The sequence below is a fragment of the Trachurus japonicus genome, chromosome 3, assembly GCF_045865225.1.
Source record: "Trachurus japonicus isolate A0001 chromosome 3, Traja_1.0".
Lineage (NCBI taxonomy): Eukaryota > Metazoa > Chordata > Actinopteri > Carangiformes > Carangidae > Trachurus > Trachurus japonicus.
The window spans coordinates 12,212,195-12,233,166 of record NC_140909.1 but is presented as its reverse complement, the minus strand read 5'-3'; the positions used below and the strand labels follow the sequence as shown (position 1 = coordinate 12,233,166).

General features: G+C 40.8%; 2 protein-coding genes across 4 annotated transcripts; one reads left to right on the top strand and one right to left on the bottom strand.

The window, feature by feature from the left end:
• Window positions 1–1,074: 1,074 nt before the first annotated feature.
• Window positions 1,075–8,347, top strand: pigb (phosphatidylinositol glycan anchor biosynthesis, class B). Its single transcript, XM_085761975.1, has 12 exons — window positions 1,075–1,451; window positions 1,859–1,988; window positions 2,119–2,236; window positions 2,329–2,433; window positions 3,347–3,477; window positions 3,585–3,725; window positions 3,835–3,886; window positions 3,978–4,189; window positions 4,674–4,738; window positions 6,638–6,857; window positions 7,855–8,032; window positions 8,146–8,347. The coding sequence occupies exons 1-12, from the start codon at window positions 1,340–1,342 to the stop codon at window positions 8,257–8,259; spliced, it is 1,578 nt and encodes a 525-aa protein (XP_085618101.1). The 5' UTR covers window positions 1,075–1,339; the 3' UTR covers window positions 8,260–8,347.
• On the bottom strand, window positions 8,225–20,313 carry ccpg1 (cell cycle progression 1). 3 transcript variants are annotated; one of them, XM_085761943.1, is made up of 11 exons: window positions 20,225–20,313; window positions 17,953–18,050; window positions 17,309–17,423; window positions 16,081–16,166; window positions 15,770–15,968; window positions 15,572–15,667; window positions 14,026–14,379; window positions 13,094–13,209; window positions 11,902–12,021; window positions 10,044–11,287; window positions 8,225–9,245 (listed from the first exon to the last, which is right to left on the bottom strand). In XM_085761943.1, exons 2-11 carry the CDS (start codon window positions 18,010–18,012, stop codon window positions 9,056–9,058), a joined length of 2,580 nt encoding a protein of 859 aa, XP_085618069.1. In that variant the 5' UTR covers window positions 18,013–18,050; window positions 20,225–20,313; the 3' UTR covers window positions 8,225–9,055. The 3 variants fall into 3 exon arrangements, with proteins under 3 accessions (XP_085618069.1, XP_085618078.1, XP_085618086.1); XM_085761952.1 differs by having other exon boundaries at window positions 15,572–15,664; XM_085761960.1 differs by lacking the exon at window positions 15,572–15,667.
• Between the last annotated feature and the right edge of the window lie 659 nt (window positions 20,314–20,972).

The window sequence follows — 20,972 nt, the reverse complement described above, 5'->3', positions numbered from 1 at the left end:
ACACAGACTCCATGGATACACTGACACGGAGGGAAATATGCAAAGTGACGATGATAAATACTCAATCGAAACATTAGACAGGCAAAATGAGATTTCGATTTTATGTTCATATAAACCATGGCCTAATATTTAAGTGATATTTTTCCTCCCTAAACAAATTCCTCTAAAAAAAAAAAAAAGTAAACACAGGTTTCATGAGTCTTATTTTGAAAAGTCCAGACCGGACGTATGGGCAGACCGTCGCTCCTCTATCTCGCCTGACGGAGGTGAAATAATCTCAACAATGTCCCGGTTTACACTCAAATCCTCTGTCACATTAATTACTCACCGAGGAGATAGTTTGTCCGACGTGTCTGTAATCACAACACACAGAAGAAAACCACAGAAAACCACACACAGACACTCAGAGACACCACAGAGGACACTAATGTGCAGCTGAGCTAACATGCACTTCTTGTTCTTCTGTGTATGAAATGTGTCCAATCGAGAACCGACCTGCATCTCGCCCCCTGCTGGAGAGAGAGAGCACTAACACACCCTAAAATAATAATAATATAAAAGACAGACTTTAAGCTTCTTAGACTGGAATTAAATACTCAAATTGGATTATATTTATGCAATTATAAATTGATGATAAACTGATGTTTCATGTCACAATGAGTTGAGATTACAAGATTACTTTATTTGTCACATACAGAGTAACATGTAGTGAAATGTCTCCTGGTTGTGGTTGCTCCTAGACTAGCAATATAAGTAAAACAAACAAGAAAAAATCTATATATATAAAAGAAATATAAGTAAAATAAAAACTAAATAATGTAATAAAAAAATGCAAAATATATCAAAGGGTGTACACCTGCGATGTAGCAGTGAAGTTGGCCTTCACTGTTTGCGTGTTTATTGTACAGTAATATAGCCTAATAACGCCAATCTGTGCGGCAGAACTGAGACATACGGTAATAACGTTTGTTGAATCGAGCTTTTATTTTGAAGTCAGGAAACAGCGCGCCTCCACCGGAAGTGAGTCTGAGTGCGGAAGCGCGATAAAAACATCCCTGTCCTCTGTGTCATGTGTGCGCCGTGGAAGTTTATATCAATTTATTGTTGTGTAGTTGGAGATAAAAATGTAATACCGCTAGTTAAATAAATAGAAAACCTGCAGGTTGTTTAAACGCAGCAGCAATTAGCTTTTTTATTTATTTTTTATTTATTTTTTAATGCTATTTCCGTCTGTGTGAATGGAAAGTTTGACTTCCTGCCTCTGAACAACTCACCTGTCCTGCATAGAGACAGGTGAGTTGAGCTATGTTGGCACTGAGCTGGACACACAGGTGCACTCATGGAGAGCTTCCGACAGCGGCTGAAGTTTGGAAACAAAGTCGAGGATGTGAAACTGAGGAGGAGAAAATCCCAGCTTTACTCGGAGAAAGATGAATGTCCCCTGAAGGACGGTGAGACTTTTATTGTGAAATGTTACTCACACTTAAGTAGCCTACTTAAACTCAACTCATATGATTTGACAGTACAGTAAAATATATGGATCATGATAATATAATTTAATAGCTGTTATTATATTGCAATGCTGTGTTTTTTCCCCTTCTTTTTTGAATAAAACACAGGAGATGAACTCAAATCATAATTGAATTTTGATTTTAAAAACACAACTCAGAGGTTTCTATTTTTTCTATACACTGAATACTCTTCTACCTTATAATACCATTGGATGTTTAATGCTCTACCTTCATCAACGTTGACTGTGAACAGATGGCTCAACTCCTTTAGCTTTGTGCTGAGAAAGTTGATATAAATCCAGTTTATCAAACTAAAATGAGATTTTTTTCCCCTCTGAACTCCACAGGTGTGCTGAGAGCCAGAGTTGTTGTGTTTTCTGTGGCGTTCAGACTGATCAACTGCTTCCTGGTTCAGACCAGCTTCGTCCCTGATGAGTACTGGCAGTCTCTGGAGGTTTCCCATCGTATGGTCTTCAAATATCCTTCTGAGCAAAACTGTGATTTATGCTTTTTTATTTTGTTTTTTCTAACTAAGCCTCCAACAATCATGTAAAATCATTATTTTATTATTATTATTGTTGTGCTGTTATAGCCTTAACAGTGTGACTTATGGGTATCTGACCTGGGAATGGAAAGAAGGACTGAGAGGATTTTCCTATCCCCTCTTCTTCGCCTTCATATACAAGATATTACACCTAACAAACCTCGACTCGGTCCACCTCCTGGTACGTCAACATACATCACTATTTAGACGACTTATCCTCTGCATGTCTCTGACAAAATGAATTTCATACTTGACAAACATGTTTCTCTGCAGATCTGGCTTCCACGAATAGCTCAAGCTCTCCTGGCTGCGTGCGCCGACGTGAAATTCTTCTTCCTCATCCGAACGCTGGAGAGTAGTGATGTTGCAAAATGGACAGTGAGTATTTTTTACCTGTAGGCTGTGTTTTGTTTTTTTTTGTTTTGTTTTTAACTGCAGTTCACTCAAAGGGATAGTTCAACATTTTGGCAAATTGGCCCATTGCCATAATCCCTGTAGTTTTAGGAGTACTGTAGGTTTGTTACCTTTAATTGTCGGTGCAAGGTGTTTTTAGAACGGCGGAGCAGAGCCGCGAGCTGCTCAGAGCTACGCTACGGAGGCTAATGGGATTTCTTGGTTTCCCTCATCAAACTCATCAAATAAACAATCCAACAACTCCAAAACACTCTGGTGGACAAGTTGTGACCTGCACATTCACCACGCTATGAGATAATCACGGAGCGTTATGAGACAGAGTCGTTTTAGAGGTAAATTCAGAGACTGAACCTACTCCTAACCTACCCAAAATGTTGAACTTTCCCTTTAAACAGAAAAAGACTCTAATAATGTGTGTTTGTTGAGGTCTAATTTTCTGATTTTCATTCAATGAACTTATAGAAGTGAATAAAGTTCGGAAAAATTACTCTGTATAATGATTTGAGAATTAGTTTGGTCTCTTATTTCAACATGTCAGTGTAACATTTTAAATTTTAATTCATTTATTTAGACTGGGGACAGCACATATTAATGGATATTATATACACATGTAAATATACCAGATTATAGCCATGGCTAATTTCCGTCTAAAGTCCCCAGGCGGGTTGTTGTAATAGTAAAAAAGACACATGAGAGATACATAGAAGACCAATACAAGGAATTACACAAAGAGGAACCAAATACTGACCTAACGAAGAACATACACATGGAAGTACAATAAAACAAAAGTAGCCTAGTACATATCAAAATCAGCAACAAGAAAAGAAAAAACAGTTTAAAGCGTCACACAGTTGTAACCTGTCGTTTTGTCCTGTAGTTTTTCTGCCACCTGTGCTCGTGGTTCTCGTGGTTTTGCTGCACCAGGACTCTGACCAACAGCATGGAGACCACCCTCACCTCTCTGGCTCTGTTCTACTTCCCCCTGTCCGGCTCCAAGACTCACAGCAGGTCTCCGCTTTTCAACACTTTTAAATCCTTGTTTTTATTTAAAACACCCTCATCTAACTTGTTGGTGTTTTAATCCTCTTTCTTTTTTTCTTTTTTTCCCCCTCCAGCAAAAAGTATTTGATCCTCGTTGCCTTGGCCGTCATCGTTCGACCAACGGCTCTGATCGTCTGGTTTCCTCTGCTCATGTACCATTTCTGGCAGGAAGATGAAAAACTGAAGCTCATCACTAAAACCTGCATTCCTATAGGGTTTGTACTTTAGGGTTTGTAATTTACACATTTACTACATTAAATTACACTTTAACTGTGTTTTTCCTTTTTTTTCTGCACCATATAATCATTTTGTCTTTATTTTCAGGGCTTTGGTCCTTGTGATTTCCACCGTGATCGACTGTCTGTTTTATGAAAAGGTAAAAAAACAAACATTTCCAAACATTTTTTTTCTTTTTGCTGCTGATGTACATCGTGCTGTATGTAACAGCTGCTCTCTCTGTTTTCTAGTGGACCGTGGTGCAGTTCAACTTTCTGAAGTTTAACGTCTTTCACGGCGTGGCGGATTTCTACGGCTCTCACCCGTGGCACTGGTACGTCACCCAGGGGTTCGCTGTCGTCATCGGGCCTCATCTCCCCTTCTTCCTCCATGGATGCAGCCTCGCCTTCAGAAGATACAAAGTCCTGTTGGCAGCCGTCGTTTGGACCATCGCAGTTTACAGGTAAAAACATCTGGGGCCTGAATTCATCAAATTACACTTTAAAAACGCTCTTAGAGACGGAGCACGGTGGTGAATCTGAGACAGGAAGGGGATCTGGTGTTAAAACCTGTGCACAATCAACTTTACACATGATGATTCGTCGTATTTACCTGTGATTGAGCCACTGAAACATGATGACAACACTGAAGAAAACTCCTTGTTCCATGTTTCTTTGCTTCCAGATTTCTTGTTGTCTGCCTTTGTTGGGTCAATAATGTCTTTGTGTGCCGTCGCCTCCCGGTCAGAGGAGTGTGAAACCATTGACAGGAGTGTGTGATGTGTGCACTAGAGCAAATAAAACTGGGACACACTCATGAAAATATTTCTCCGTAACACTGCATGTGGTCAAAACTGCAGACAAACTTAAAGACGAACCTACTCCTAGAACTATAGGGGCAAAAAATGTTGAACTATCCCTTTAATATATTTTCTGTCTTTGTTTCAGTTTCCTCCCTCACAAGGAGTTCAGATTCATCTATCCTGTGCTGCCGTTCTGTATGGTCTTCTGTGGTAAGTAAGCTCCTGATGTCACATTCAAAAGATGATATAATAATAATAATACATTTTATTTGCAAGCGCTTTTACAAATGCTCAAAGACACTTTACATTTTAAAAATCATAAAATAGAGCAAAGTCAGAATAAATATAATTCAAAAACAGCAATAAAACAATATAAAACATAAACTTATACATCAAAGGAATAGTTCAACAAAAAATGAAATTCAGTCATTAGTGACTCACCCTCATGCTGATGAATACTCCGGAGTAGTTTTTTATTCCTCAAAGTGCATCTGGAGACCCGGGAGGGGGGTTCGTAGTCCAACGAAATCCTTATATGAGAGTCAATATAGCGCCCGACACAAAAACGTCCATAAAACTACACAAAAACCTTGTAATCTTTCTCCATACTGCTCGTCCGCTGCAATCCAAATGTCCTGAAGGGATATAGTCCAGAGTAAACTCGAAACAACGTCTACAACGACTACAGATGGAAATTAGCGGCTCCGCTAAATCTGGTGCAGCCATCTTTTTATTGTTTCAATAACTAATGTCACTGCACACTGTCCTTTTTAAATAAATAAATAAATAAATAAAATAAATTTAGGACAAATGACGTGGGTTAGGGTTAGGGCTTGAATCGTGTGAATGTTGAGAGCGTGCACCAGGCAAATTCAATACAGGACTGTTTAGGCTATAAAAATGTCCTAAATGACGTCGTTTCGAGTAAACTCTGGACTATATCCCTTCAGGACATGTATCCCTTATGGACCTATTTGTGTCGGGCCCTATTACTCTCATATAAGGATTTCGCTGGACTACGAACCCCCTTCCCGGGTCTCCAGATGCACTTTGAGGAATAAAAAACTACTCCGAAATTTCATTTTTTGGTGAACTATACCTTTAAAAGCTCATTTAAAGAAGTGAGTTTTGAGCATGGTCTTGAATATTGGTAATATGTATGTATATACGTATATATATAATTTATTTACTTTTTTATTGACATTCAGCAAAAAATGATAGGCTACATGTGCACCCATTTCAGTTATAGTATCGGCATGAAAGTCCTTCTTCTAGGACTAAAAGAGCATAAATAAAGAAAAACATAACAAAAATATGAACACGACAAGTCTGGCCATCGTCCATCTACAGTTAATCTCTCCATCCCTTGTGCTGTCCATCCACATGTTCAATGTTAAAGGGATAGTTCAACATTTTGGCAAATTGACCCATTGCCATAAACGCTATAGTCATAGCAGCAGGTTCGTTACCTTTAATTGTCGGTGTAAGCTATTTTTAGAACGGAGGAGCAGAGCCGCGAGCTGCTCAGGGCTATGCTACGGAGGCTAAGGGAATTTCTTGGTTTTCCTCATCAAACTCATCAAATACACAACCTAACAACTCCAAAAGGCTGTTGTGGACAAGTTGTGACCTGCACATCACCACGCTATGAGATAATAACGGAACGTTATGAGACAGAGCCGTTTTAGAGGTAAATTCATGCAAAACCGCTGATGCGCGTTGCGTTCAGTCTCCGTATTTACCCTGTATTTACCTTGAAAACGGCTCCGTTTCGTAATGTTCCATTATTATCTCATAGCGTGGTGAATGTGCAGGTCACAACTTGTCCACGAAAGCGTTTTGGAGTTGTTGGATTGTGTTTTTGATGAGTTTGATGAGGGAAACCAAGAAATTCCATTAGCCTCCGTAGTGTAGCTCTGAGCAGCTCGCCGCTCCGCTCCTCCGTTCTAAAAATAGCTTACACCGACAAATAAAGGTAACGAACCTACTGCTATGACTATAGCGATTATGGCAATGGGCCAATTTGCCAAAATGTTGAACTATCCCTTTAACAGATGTTTTTAGAGAAACAGTCGGTTCATGTCTGGATCACATTTCACTCCTCGACAGGAATATCTTTGTCGACTCTGAAGACGTGGCGTCGGGCAGCAGCTCTCTTCCTGGTCGCCACCAACCTGGTTCTGGCTCTTTACACCGGCCTGATCCACCAGCGAGGAACTCTGGACGCCATGAGCCGCCTGCAGACGCTGTGTCCGAACGGCAGCGACGCCGCGTCTCCACAGCCGGACGTCCTCTTCCTCATGCCCTGCCACTCCACGCCCTACTACAGGTAGCGACGCAGCCCGCCACACCCGTGGTGAACTGCATCATGGGATATGAGCTGTTGATTTAATGTGGTTTGGTCCCTTTAAATTCTTCAGATAAAAACTTTTGGTAATTTTTTTCAGTCATTGATTATTTAAAAAATGTCAAACATTGGCAATGGCAAGTTAACAAACCTTTTCCCGAAGTAAAAGCATCAGTTAATAAATAAACTGGGTCAATATAATATCAAGTATTAAAGGGATACTTCACCCAAAATCGTCAATTCATCAATTTTCTACTCACCGTCATGCCAAGGAAGGGTTTTAATGACTCAGAAAGTTCTCAGAACACTTCTTTGGCGTGACGGTGAGATGATTGGTGAATTATCGATTTTGGGTGAAGTATCCCTTTAAGAAATACTACAGAGCTAACAAAACATCTGATACCAGGTTTTTATAGTAATACTTTCTCCCTCTCTGTTCTACACTTTTTAGTTGACACTTGATAAGTGCCGATGTTCAGTCCCACCCCTAATATATCAATGTGTTTTTATTCGCCAAACTTTCATAGCTGTTGGAAAACGTCCTGAACAGAGTCTTAAGCCGTCGTCTTCAGTGCATTAGAGCTGCATCACAGAAGAGAAATATTTTTAAATGCTCAGCCTGATCCCGTCTAATATTTCAAAAATTTTTCACCAAAATAATCTTGTTAACTGCATGTAATGAAAATGTTTTCCATGTCCTGCCTTCATAATTTGATGCTGTCTAATTGGGATTTTGTTACATGGCTTTTCTAAAGCGAGTGATCAAAAACATTCAGTATTCTTTGAAGACTTGTCACATTTTCTTACTCCCAGTGACAGGATTTATTTATTTTTTAAGGTAAAACTGCCCTACAGCCACACAATTTAAAATGTAAACTTAATTAACTTTTACTTATCGACACAGTGACATAGAGTACTGACTGATCGATCGTCCGCTACATTCAGTACAACAGCTGATGATCTCCTCTCCTCCTTGCAGCCACGTTCACTGCCCGATGAAGATGAGGTTTCTCGAGTGTCCGCCCGACCTCGGCGAGGACGGTTACGTTGACGAGGCTGAGAGATTCTACGACGACCCTCTTCACTGGCTCCAGACGTCGTTTCCCTACAAGTCGTCTCTGCCCACTCACCTGCTTCTGTTTGATGTTTTGGAAAAGGTACGATACTCACACACACACGACTCTGCTCACGTGTGTTTTATTTGTGCAGGTGTTTGACTTCACAGTTGCCTGAACTTTCATGTGTGTTTGTGTTTTGTTTTTTTTTGTAGGAGATTTCGGTGTTTTTGCGGGGGAATAACTTTGTGAAGGTTGCGGAGATGTTTCACACTCACATTCCCGAGGGAAGAGTTGGAGGAAGCATCTTTATTTATGAAAGGCACTGACAAACACTGGAACAATTGCAGTTTTCTTTGCACATGATGTCATATGAATCGATACTGAAATAAATATTTTAACTCAAATGTTTTGAAATATCACTTGTCAGAGGTGCTTTTTCCAATTTTTCACAACTAAATTTGGCATGAAATTATTATTCCAGCTTTTTTTTTTTTTTTTAATATCCCAACTCATGTTAAAGTAACTTTAAACAGTTGGGTCCAGTTAAAACGAGCCTGAGGTGGAATGTAAGAAAACAGTTTTGTCAAAGCGAGAGAGAGCCACTTCACACAGACCTGTCGATAGCAGCAAATTAAAACAACTACATGGATGAACATGGAAACAAACTCATAGAGGAGGATCAGGGCCACTGATCCTCTTCCACACATCCTTAATGCGGCATTTCTTTTTCTTTTTTTTTTTTTCCATTTTTCTTAATAAGCACAAGATTTGGGTTTACAATTAACATTGCCTGCTAAATATATATATATTTTTTTAAAAGTGCTGTGGTTGAAGAGGAGAATCAGTGGTGCTTCAGCAGGAAAAATAAAAAAATTAAGTGGTTTACATTTGATCAATTGTTAAATGAACACAAATCTCTCGCGTCACAAACACATTTGCCACTTGTTTCGTTCAATTCTAATGCTGATCACTTCACTAAACACCAAACAGCTCGAGGACGTTCAGTAGCATTAAAAAGTCGTTAAAATGTTGTGCAAACTTACAAAAAAACAAAAAGAGAGAGAGACTTTGCATCTAAATACAACCAAAAAAAACAGAATGTGCAACTATAATATCAAATCCTCAGTATTTGGGATCAAACGGCATCGGACCCAGTTCTATTTTGACGTCGGCCATGTGTCTGTCTGTGTTTCTTCCTGATCTGCTCCACTTGCGTTCACTCTGTGGTCGAGGTCGAGCTCTCTGATGCTTGCGTTGATGTTTGGAGCGCGACGACTCCTTCGAGTCTGTGTCTGGTCTCTCGAACGGCCCGCTGCGAGTCAAACAGAAAACAGCAGTGACATCAACATGTTGGCTGAAAACAGAGTCAGGTGTAAGTAACAGTGGTAATTAGAGGTCGACCGATTTGAGCCGACCACTAATAATAATAATAACAAAATAACTATAAAGACAAAACAATATATTTATCGAAAATGGACCCCTTAACAAATGTGGGTAATGTAGATTCATCCTCGGGGTCTCTTTAAACATATGTTAAAAGTGTATCTGGAAAAATTAAGAAATGCCAAATCTATACTAATATTTGAAGAAGGAAAAGCAAAAAAAAAGGCTCAAAACTAAATTATAAAATACACTAATGGTATGAATAACTAGAAATAAATTCATGTGTTTAGCAGTGAAGTTCGAGGAGGTTCGGAAGTCGACTTACAGACTTTTATAAGGATGTTTTGAATGTCACGTTTAACTGCCCTAACTTAAAGACCTTTCTATCAGTTTTCGAACTTAATTATTTTACGATTTGCTACTGCTTTTAATGTGTAATTTATATATTTTTTTATCATTATTTTATTATCATTCCTGTTTTCACCTCATCTAAAGCACTGTGAGTTGCATACTGTAGTAATGGTAAAGCACTTAGATCTAATTATGTCACTTGAACATATTCTTGCAGGCAGAGCTGTTAGAAATGATTTGTTAATTATTCAGAAGTTATCAACAGTGAAAAAATCTCTCTCGTTCTCTCAGTTCTTCAGTAAATGTGTGAAAAATGTGTGTTTTTAAGAAGAAAAGTTGTCAGGAAACTTTTAGCATCATTAACTTGTTGGGTTACCTCGGGCCGTAGCTTTTTGTGTAAGTCTCTCCGAAGAAGTGCCTGTAGACGTAGTCGTCGAGGTCTCCGAACACGTCGTCGTCGAGGCCGTGGTACTCGTGCATGTCCGTCAGGTAGTCCTCCACGCCGCTGACAAAGTCTGTGAACAGCATGCGGTCGTGGATGAACACGCCGTTGTGGAAGAAGTTGTTGACGAACATCTCCAGCTCCTTCCAGTGGTGGAAGTGGTCGACCTCCTGCTGCAGGTAGCTCTGCAGCAGCTGGTAGAACTCGTCCGCTCTGATCGGCTCCATGGCTTTGTTGAACAGACTCATGGACTCCTGGTAGGCGCAGTCGAACACGCCGGAGCATCCCTTGAAGTTGGTTTTGTGGCTGTTCTGACCTTTATCTTCGTGCGCTTTATACCCCGACTTCCGAGTGTTGTACTGCGAGTCTCTTGTAAACCTCTCGTCGCATCTCTTCTTGTAAAACCCTCGCGCCTTGTCGATGAACGTCGACGCCGAGTCCTTGAAGTGTCGAAAAGTCGACTTGACGGAGTCTGAAAACTTCCTGAGGTTCTCCTTCACGGCCTCTTTGGCTTTTTTAATCTGCTCTTTGTGGTGGTGGACGAACTCCTTGGTGGAGTTCTTCACGGCGTCGAACGTCTCCTTCACTTTCCCCGCCATGCCCGGCTTCGGCTTCTTCACTTTGGACTCCGTGTCTCCTTTGGCTCGCTCCTCTTTGGTTTCCACGTACAGCCGCTCCCACAGGTCCGAGCGCTGCTGTTCGAAGCTCAGTCGCTTCTCCAGCTCCATCAGACGAGACTGGAGCTCTTCCGCCTCCGAGCCCGTTCCCTTTCCCGCTCCGGGGACGCGACTCCTCAGACGACTCAGCTCTCTCCTCAGCTCGTCCGTGGACCTCCTCTCCTTGTCGAGCTTCTTCCTCAGCGTCTGCGCCTCGGCCGTCAGCTCCTCCCTCTGGCCGTGGAAGCCCCGGATCAGCTGCCGCTCCTCCTCCAGCTGCTCCTTCAGCTTCTGGTTTTCCGACAGCAGCGAGTCGGCTCCGGCTCCCATCACCTCCAGCTCTCTGATCTTGGAGCGCAGGTTCCTCAGCTCCTCCTGCAGAGCGGACAGAGACTTCTCTTCGCGTTGCAGCGAGTTTCTCAGCTGATGGTTTTCGGCCGCCAGCCTCTGCTGCTGAGCCGCGATGTTGGTCCTCTCCTCGGCTTTCTGTCGCAGCAACGTTTCCAGGTCGTCTCTCTGAGCCTTCGTGGGAAAAACACAAAGCAAAAGAGACACATCTGGATGTTAAAGTTGTTTTTTTTAAATATTGTGTCAATAATCATGTTTCCATCCACACGTTTTTATTCGCATTAAGCAATATCGAATTAAAAATACCTCATGGAAACAGTAAAATTTGATTTAATGTTATAATTTATCGATAAAAAGTTAATGCGATCAATCTCATCGGATTTCTCTTGATTGATACAAAGATTATGCGACAAATGCTGATGGAAACAGTTCTTTGTCGGATAAATGTGAGTTGCGATCATGTTTTATGTCAATTCCGCTACGCATTCCTGACACGCCGAGAGTAAACAAAGATGCAGGTGTACAGGCGGACAGCTGTCACCATCTCCCAGAACTGTTGAAGCGCTGCCGTGCCGTTCATAAACCTCAGTTTCCAGAATGTTTTTAAGTTGAACCGGCATTATTCACATTAATATTTTTATCGATTTTCAGATAATTTGATCAACAAGGTGATGGAAACACGGTTAATGTTCACTTGAATCTTGAATCATCAAGATGAAGAGTAAAACAAAACAAAATAAGACAATAAATAAAGTAATACACAGAAGAATAAAGCCGGCACTTCTTACCTGAATGTTCACCTGTTTGATATTGATCGCCTCGTTCTCTTTCTTTATCTTTTCGATCACCTCCGTGAGCAGTGAAATAACTTTCTGTTCATCCAAGTCTCTCAGGGCGACGTCTCCTCTCTGAGCACGAAAGAAACAAGGGAATAAAAAGTGAGTCACGGTTTTATGGGTTCATCCTTATTGATGACAAAGTGTTCACTCGGTTTATTAAACATCTAAAAGTAAAATGATAAACAACATGGATTTGACCTGCTCCTGGTAATATTATGGGATGTTCCTCAATCACACAGACTGACAGAAAAAGTAAAAACAGCTGCCTGATGTAATCCAGAGAAATACGACACTCAGTTTTGTGGTGGAAAAGGATTTAAAGCAGATATCAGTGGAATGTTTTTGTTAATATAAGTCCTAAATAGTCCTATTTTCCGTCAGCAATCACTTACATGAAGTATTTCAGCCTAAACACGAGTCTCTCCGTCACTCTGCTCTGCTGTAACCCGAGGAGAAAATTTTCCTTGTGGGATACAAGTGTTATCCAATGAGGAGAGAGAACGGCATGAAGGGCTGTGTGTGCAGCCAAGGGATGCGCGTGAATGTGGTGACGTAGCACGAGGACCAATTGATGCCTGACAAGGGCGGGGGCTGCTAACTCATGGTGCGTTCAAAGAAACTCGTACTTTGTGTTTTTCCTTCCTGTGAAGTCATACCAGTTCGATCTGGTACGAGTTCACGGGTCGGAAGTTACGAGTGGCCGTTATAGGGAACTTTCACAGACAACAGGACGGTAAAAACACGAGCTACGGGTTACCTGGAACGCTACCAAGTCGTAGTTGTGACTTGAAGCTGTAACTTACGGTTTCAAAAGCCTGCCTTGAACACAGCATTAGCCGAAACGGCCGTGCCGCTGATATCTGCTTTAACTGTAAACTGGTGAGTTGAACAAACAGCTCTATGAAACATATTAACAATTTGTTATTGATTTATTATCAGGACTACTGTATTAGGTTATACTGGAATATAAACGGTTCCTTGGTCTTTTTCTTTCTGACTGAAATATACAACATTTAAGAATTGTGTTAGAAAAAAGTAAATATGTCGAAGCCTTGTACAGAATGAGATCATGATGATTATTCTTATCTTATTAATCTATTTATTATTTAATACTCGAGCTGCGATCTGTGTCGTCTCTGACCTGGTTTGTCACATGTTGCTCTCGAACATGCTGCTGCAGCAGATCCCTCACACCGTCAAACTCGTTCCCTCGGACTTTCTCCACAACCTTGTGTCTTTCTTGAATCTGAACTGTGCCTGGAAGTTAGAATAATAACAAAGCGTTTACACATTAATTATTTATTTGCACACAACTAGGGAAGCATGATACCTAGTTTCCCCACAGAGACCAATAACTGATATCTATCTGCTTCTCATAACTGATGCCAGTAACATTTTTAGTAGTTTATATCCACACGAGGTTAAGAAAATCTAAGATGTAGTGAGTAACGATGAATTTAACATCTCAATTGATCAAATAATATAACCAACATCGTCGTTTTGTTGCACCTCTTGTCAAGACAAACCGTCGGGCAAAATCCTTTCTTCCCTCTGCCATCAGGTTGTTAAACCTGGAGGGCATGTGACAGCACTTTATATTGTTGTATTTACTGTTGCTATTTATTTATGGTGCCATGTATGTATTATTTTTTATCTTTATTATTACCAACGTGCGGTGAGAGTCTGTGCCACATACTGTTTACCTGATATGAACTTGTTTTTGTCTCCCTTCTCTTTCTTTTTTTTGTCTTTTAATGAAACTGAGTCTGCTAAACCGAATTGCCCCTTGGGGATAAATAAAGTTGTCTGAACTGAACTGAACAACATCACAACAAAAAAAGTATGACTCTTCAAAAATCAACATTTGTTATCGTTTCAAATCAACTTAGGGGGCAAACGGACTGAATTAAGTGAAATCAAGGCAGTGTTGACCAACTATAATTGGCTCTAGTAATCGGCAGAAACTGACTCATCTATGTAATTATTATCTGTACCGATAGTTATCGTGCATCCCTACACACAACATCATCATCACATAAGAGCAGTGGTGTATAAAGCCTGTGAGCGTCTCACCATAGAAGTGACCGAAGCCCATGCTGATGGCTATGATGAGGGCGAGCAGGATACACCTGTTGAGCATGCTGCTGCCCCGACCTCGGACTTCCAGAGCTGCAGTAGGTCGAACTTCAGCCTGCTCCTTCTGCTGCGTCTCCTCTCCAACCTCCTCTTCCTCCTCCTCCTCTTCCTCTTCCTCCTCCTCATCTTCACTCGGACCAGACTCCAGTGCCTCCTCTTCCTCGGGCTCTGTTGTGATACTCGTGGTATTTTTCCTCACCCGTCGTCTTCGTACGACGGTGCCGGCGCTTCGTCCCGCCTCGTCCTCGCTGCTGCTCGAGTTCGTCACTGCCGGCTGCTGCACCGGGAAGACTGCAGCATAAAATACACAGAGTTAAGGCTGCAGGGATCATTATGATGGAAGAAAACGAACTCTTATACAAGAATAACTCAGACAGCAGTGATGTTAATCGTGCAGATAACAAATATTTTGTCCAAGGTGTTGTGGTGAGTCGGTCCTGAGGGGCGGCTGTGTTTACGGCCTCAAAACTTCAAGTGTATTTTGGCACTAGCGGGCAGAAATCTCCCAAGTGTCATGAAGTTTCATCCCTCCGTCACTACCATACTATAGTCTGGACACATTTTGAAGGGGAACTGTGTGAGTCAGATCGCTTTTCTGCTGTGTTGCTAACCCTCCTCCTGGCCATGTGCATTTGTTTACAACGAAGCCGGCGAGAAATCAATCAATAGAACCGTAGATAATGTTATACATCCTAATCGGTGTTACAATGTCTATATTTATGTAGTATAATCTGTCATAAACAAGAGATTACGGGTTAGAGACGAGAGCTGGGACACCGGGACGGAGGCTCTGATCTTACAAGGTTTGTTTTCAGCCAAGAGATGCTGGGCGGAAGGCAGAGAGCCTCCATTCTCCCTAGAACAAATCATTTATTTAACCATCACAATTACTCCAAAGCTGTTTAATTGAGGTTAAAATGTAGTCTCTCTGAGCCTTTGTGGGAAAAACACAAAGCAAAAGAGACACATCTGGATGTTAAAGTTGGTTTTTTTTTTAAATATTGTGTCAATAATCATGTTTCCATCCACACGTTTTTATTCCCATGCTGAATAATTTATATTATTATCAGCTCCTCCTGCAGAGCGGACAGAGCATAGTTCCGCTTTAAGCAACAGCTAAACATTTAGAAATGATACATGAAAACAAAAATAAAAAAAAATGTCTTTAATCTGTTTCTAATTTTGGTTCTCCAAAGAGTGAAAAACGCTCTTAAAGAAATTAGTGCCTTAAATCTGCTGATCTCTGTTTTATCTGCTTGCACTTCTTAGACTGTCTGACCTACAAACACACACACACACACACACACACACACACATGCAAACACAATATTTTATGTTTTTCTGTGGACAGACGTGCTCAGAGGTTCACACCATTCAACAGCGTGTGTCTTTGTGAGCATCATGATTAGTTCGGTGCCATGTTGTTGAGCAAGCTTAGCATCGTATTAGACGCCACTTCACTCGCAATTTCAAATCCGGCCACCTGCGAACGAGCGGCGTCCGGTGAGCTGGCTCCGCAGCTGGTGGCCTAAGTTCACCAGACTCTGAGGAAACTTCCAGTGACTCATCGTCAAACCTGCTTTGGTGACGTAGAGAACAGGGCAGACGTGATATTTTCTCTGTGGAAATGAGATCAGACGGCTGAGAAAAGGAACGTGAGGACAGGTGAGCGGGGTCGTACCAGTCTCTCCGGCGGTGAAGGCGTACTGGCTGCTGCAGGAAGTGCCGAGGTAAAACTCCTCGTTGGCCGCCGCCGCCGTCTCCTCTTCCTCTGTGTCTGCATGGTCGTCATCCTTCAGGTCTCCCAGGGTTACGATGTCGGAGTGATCGCTGGAGGACAACAGAGAGACGTGCCCTTTCCCCTCAGCACCGTCTCCCGCCTGCGGGGAATTTATACGTTTGAGAGGTTTGGCACAGAGAGCAGCGGTGGCGCCACAGTGGCTCTGGATCATTTACAAAAACACCCTGTGGATTATTTTTAGGTCCTCTCACCTCAGAGACGCACAGTGTCTCATCTACGGTTCGTTCTCCCAGCGTGTCGTCAAGGGAATCGCCAGCTCTCTCCTCAACACACCCAGCTGAAACACAATCAGTATGAATTATCAGGGTTTCTGCAGGTACCAGCAAATCTAATTTAATGCTTTTTAATGCCCTTTTTAATGCCATTTCAAACATTTTTAATACATGTGACTGCAAATACTATACGTGTGCGTACATACACTTACCTATATACACATTCACAATTACCCAATTACTTGGTTCTGCATGTTTATCACACCAATAGGGGTGCACCGACTGCAATTTTCTGGCCAATCACCAATTTTTAAAAAGCCTGACCTGCCGATTCCGATTTTTGCAGCTAGCGATTAAAAGAAAAAGAAAAGTCAACAGTAGCCTGCCACCATTTTATAAATTTAGAAAATACTCCATTTCTTCACCCACGTTTAATTTTACTGTAGATTAACTGTATAATCCCCCTATTTTCTGCTCTTTGTGCTCTATAGGGATGCAATTATATCAAAATCTCACTGTATGAATCAATCAATTTTTTTAATCAATTTTTTAATGCCTTTGAGAATGGAATTTAATTCCTTTTAATGCCATTTAAGGCCTTAATTTTAGCAAAATATATTTAATTACTTTTAATGCTTTTTAATGACCCGCGGAAACCCTGATTATGATTAACTGTGTGAGTTAGAGTTACTGTTGACTACAGCGTCACAAATATCAAACCATGCAGAGAAAATGTAAGATGATCAGGTGCCAGTAACTATTGACTATCAATTGACAGAAACTATTACTGCTAAAAAATGCCTGTCATAATTTCTCAGTCAAATTTCACATGTGAGCAAATAATCATGTTTTGCTTTTCTTAAAAACGGTCGGTAACCCTTTAATTCACAGGCCGTTAATTATGTGATAATGTCAAGAAATAGCAAAGAAATAACGGTCAATTTCATAGTAAGGTCGTGAAATATAGCCAAGAAGGACCGAGACAATTGATGATGAAGTTTGTTCCCCCCTAAAAATAGAAATAAATGTTGTAGTTTCAGTATCAATATGTATGAGTCACACCCAGAACACATGAAATAAAACTGAAAGTTGTTCAAGAGGCTGTTTTTTCAGGAACATCCGGTACTTTCTTTCATTCTGATCATCTCAGGCTCCTTAAACTGTCTTTAATTAACCAATATTTAAGTGAGTTGCAGTTTCATTTTACCAGATGCAGAGGCCCGTGTGTCCTGCAGCTCTGCCTCCTCCACTGGAGGGCGCTCTAACAGCTCGGCTCCATACTCCACTGCCGCCTCCAGCCCCAGTGTTTCAATATCCGAACCCTGTAAACACAACGAGCAAAACACTTTGTGTGTCGATCACTGAGAATATCCTGAACAGTTTTCAGATGGATAATCCAGGTCTTTCATTAGAGCTAATTATTAACTGAGTAACAGAGGGATATAATCCTGAAAGCAGCTTAAAGTTTTCTTATCCAATTAAACAAAAACATGGTGAAACATATGAGAAAAACGACTCATTTCACAAGCTTTCAGATTTGTCTCTAGTATCCAGCATCACAGAGTTGAACTAATTTACTAATAAGAAATCAATCTCCAATACAGAGGAGAATTGTTGAAAAATTGTTCCAAGCAGTGAGTTGGGAAGAAATTGTCTAAATGTTTAGTATGTTTGACACAATCTGCCTGAAGTTCAGAAAGATTTGCACATTTGAATCGATCAAATAAGCTAAAACGTCCCCTTGTTGATGACCTTAAATATGTCAGGAATAATGACAGGCAGCACAGCAGTAATAATAGTATCAACAATAGAAATAGCTGTGATGAAAAATAAAGAAAAAAAGATTCATACTTCATTACTAATTATGGTCCAGCCACAGGACGACTCTGCATCACTTGACGTCTCTGACATTTCTGGCAGGTGTCAACAAAAAACAGGAAAACAGGGATCTAAAGGAAAAGAAGAGGTGAATACTTTGGAGACGATAATATGACAAATAATATAAAAACTTAATTCATAGAGCACTTATCAAACAGATGTACAAAGTGCTTAACAGAAACGATAAGGATGAAAGGTAAAACTTTAAAATAGAATAAAATCCAGCAGGAAACACAAAAATAAATAAAAAATAAACAGAGGATAAAATCATTCAGTGGAGAGACACTGGTAGGTAAAACTGGTAGCAGGTAGTTGACGTCCGAGATAAAGAAACATGCAGGTCAGTTAAAATCAGGAAATGCTTTATGAAAAAGATATGTTTTGATAATATGATGATATAGTGAAAAAAAAAGATTAAATCTTGCACATTGTCTGTCAAATTATCAATTCAAACTGTTCAAAATGAGCTTATCATTTATTCATTATGTTATATTTCCAAGAATTTCCACAGCTTAAAAAACAACAAACACATGTGACTTTATAAAGAAAAAAAGATTGTGTCCATATGCAAAGACACTGATGTTTCAGGACTTTCGCACTTCCTCAAAAACACACAAAGTAGAATATCTTTCCAAACAATAACCAGGTTGTTTATAGCAGCATTAGATTTTAGGCTCCAGCATTAACAGAGTAAAGCAGCTGGTCCTCTCACTAGTGGATTCAATGGATTAACCAATAACGCAGAGTGAAATCACTCTCGTTACCTGCACCAGGTGACCTCCAACACACCTGAGCCCAGCAGCCTGTGACTGTTCAGTACAGGAGACATGGAAAGTCCCTGTATTTCACCTGGGAGGTCCTGGCAGTACCGTATGTTTGTTTTGTTTTGTTTTTGATGGGGAGGTTCATCAATAAAACAGGCCCAGCATTGTGTCATTCATTCACCACCTGAACTTTGTTGTGCTTCGTCCAGTTTCTTAATTATTTAAACTCATTCATCAACAATAATGCGAGACACTACAGGCAAAAACATAGCTTTTTCATGCAAACACCCATCAATTTTGAGATTTTGGGCCATTTTGCTTCATTAACATGTCTTCTTTCAGAATAGTGGAAAGAAATGGTAGAAAATCCACATTTAGGTGGTTTTTACTTCATTTTGTCTCTTTCATTGGTAGATTTCTTCTAAATTCACCCAAAGTTGGCAAACTGTGCCCTGCCTGTTCTTTCACCCATGTCATGTCAGGTGTCGTTGTAAAGCTCTCTTTCTCCTGAACACGTACAACTGACACACACACAAGTACAACTGACAATTACAATCTATGTCATTTTACAGTACAAGTCTTTAAAGGCCGTTTCTCAAAATGAGTTTTTTTCTCAGACTCTGAGCCATAGCCTAATCTCCACTTCAGCAGCACTTACAGACACCAAACCTTCCAGTTTTATTCCTGTCTATATTCTGAAGGTTTTTACAGAGGGGCTTGTTGATATATCATCCACAGTCTGATTTATACAACATTTTATTCCTAAAAACATGGCAAGATTTCATTTTTTAGAGCTGGTGAGAGCATTTTCTCATTTACAGAGTGGCAAAAAAAGAGATATCCAAAATCCCCTCTGTAAAAATTCTGACTCTAATATGTCAACAAATAGAAAAAATGTGAAAAGTGAAAGTGGCTTCATCCATTGTTCAGATTTCTGTCCTGGAAATGTAATTAGTGCATTTTTCATTAGATATTGCCTCATTTACATATCTAAACATAAAATTTGACAGAACTTGTAATACAAAAAATATTTGTCTTAATGTAAGTGATAAACTTGGGAAGTGTCATGGTGATATTTAAATGTTTACCCTATTCACCAGTGTCTCAGACAGACAAACAAACAAACAAACAAACATGGCGGTGTATCAGCGGCCTCTAGCGGCGACAGGCCGCAGTGGCAGCGCAGTGGAGATGCCAGCTACTGCGGCCTGGATCAAAACAGCCCAATGGTTGATTTATCAGCAGAAAAACAGAAACTGTGAGCTGTGAATTAAATCACAGTCGAGCTTCGACGATAAATAAAGACCGTCAGCGGTTATTTTTCAGACAGTTAACTAACTTAACTGGCTGGGGTATTAACGTCACCTCTCTGAGCATCGTCGGGGCGTGTAATTAAAGCCTTGTCGACTGCGTCCGGCATCTTTAACTGCCACTTAAAACTATTTCTCTTGAAAAAGAAACAAGAAAATGATAAAACTCACCGTTTCTTTGTGGCCGACAACGAGGCAGCTGTTTGCAAGCAGCCCCACAGTTGTTGCAATATGCCCGAGCCAAGTTAGCCGTTAACAACACTTCAAAGCCCGACCGTGGCCGGGAAATGTAGTCTTTCAGTAGAACGCCGTGACGTACATCACAGCGCCCTGGGCGAACTGTTTGGACTACATTTCCCATAGAGCAACGCGGTGGCAAAACAGGCCCAGCGAGGGGCGGAGCGAATCGTGTGGAAACAAATCTTGTGGTTGCGAGGAAAAAAACGTAAACACGGAAACGTGACAAGCGGGACCGCACGAAGAATTAAATAAGGGCGAGAAGGAAGCAGCAATTTAAACTTTAAACTTAAACTTCAGTGTCTCATACTCCATGTTGTAGCGTAAGTGGGGGGTTTTTTGAAGGCACGTGGTTGATGTTGATACGTTTTATGTATCCGACAGGAAACACGTGGTGTTTATTGTTTTGATCTGAGCCCTCTCCGCTCCCTGTTTACATCCTGTTGACACACTGCCAACGTGGTGAATGAAGACTATACTGCACACATGTAATGTTGCTCAACCGGTCCTGTAAGGAAGTTATTATTAGACGTGCCCAACCCTTGAATACAACTGTGCATGTTGTTTTTGCTTTCTTATGCAGTTTTGCTATCAAGTTTGTTGATTATAGTTTTAGTTTTTGCATATTTATTGTAAGATGGTTTCATTGTGGTTCAGCAACCCAACCAGACAGGTGTTGTCG

What these genes read in the sequence shown, in the direction of transcription:
- pigb (XM_085761975.1), top strand. Translation starts at nt 1,340, where the DNA reads ATGGAGAGCTTCCGACAGCGGCTGAAGTTTGGAAACAAAGTCGAGGAT. An exon ending in TCCCATCGTATGGTCTTCAA is followed by an intron (nt 1,989 to 2,118) that starts ATATCCTTCTGA and finishes TAACAGTGTGAC; the next exon opens with TTATGGGTATCTGACCTGGG. An exon ending in GTGATGTTGCAAAATGGACA is followed by an intron (nt 2,434 to 3,346) that starts GTGAGTATTTTT and finishes TTTGTCCTGTAG; the next exon opens with TTTTTCTGCCACCTGTGCTC.
- ccpg1 (XM_085761943.1), bottom strand. Translation starts at nt 18,012, where the DNA reads ATGTCAGAGACGTCAAGTGATGCAGAGTCGTCCTGTGGCTGGACCATA. An exon ending in AGCAACATGTGACAAACCAG is followed by an intron (nt 12,022 to 13,093) that starts GTCAGAGACGAC and finishes TTTCGTGCTCAG; the next exon opens with AGAGGAGACGTCGCCCTGAG. An exon ending in ACAAAAAGCTACGGCCCGAG is followed by an intron (nt 9,246 to 10,043) that starts GTAACCCAACAA and finishes TTTGACTCGCAG; the next exon opens with CGGGCCGTTCGAGAGACCAG.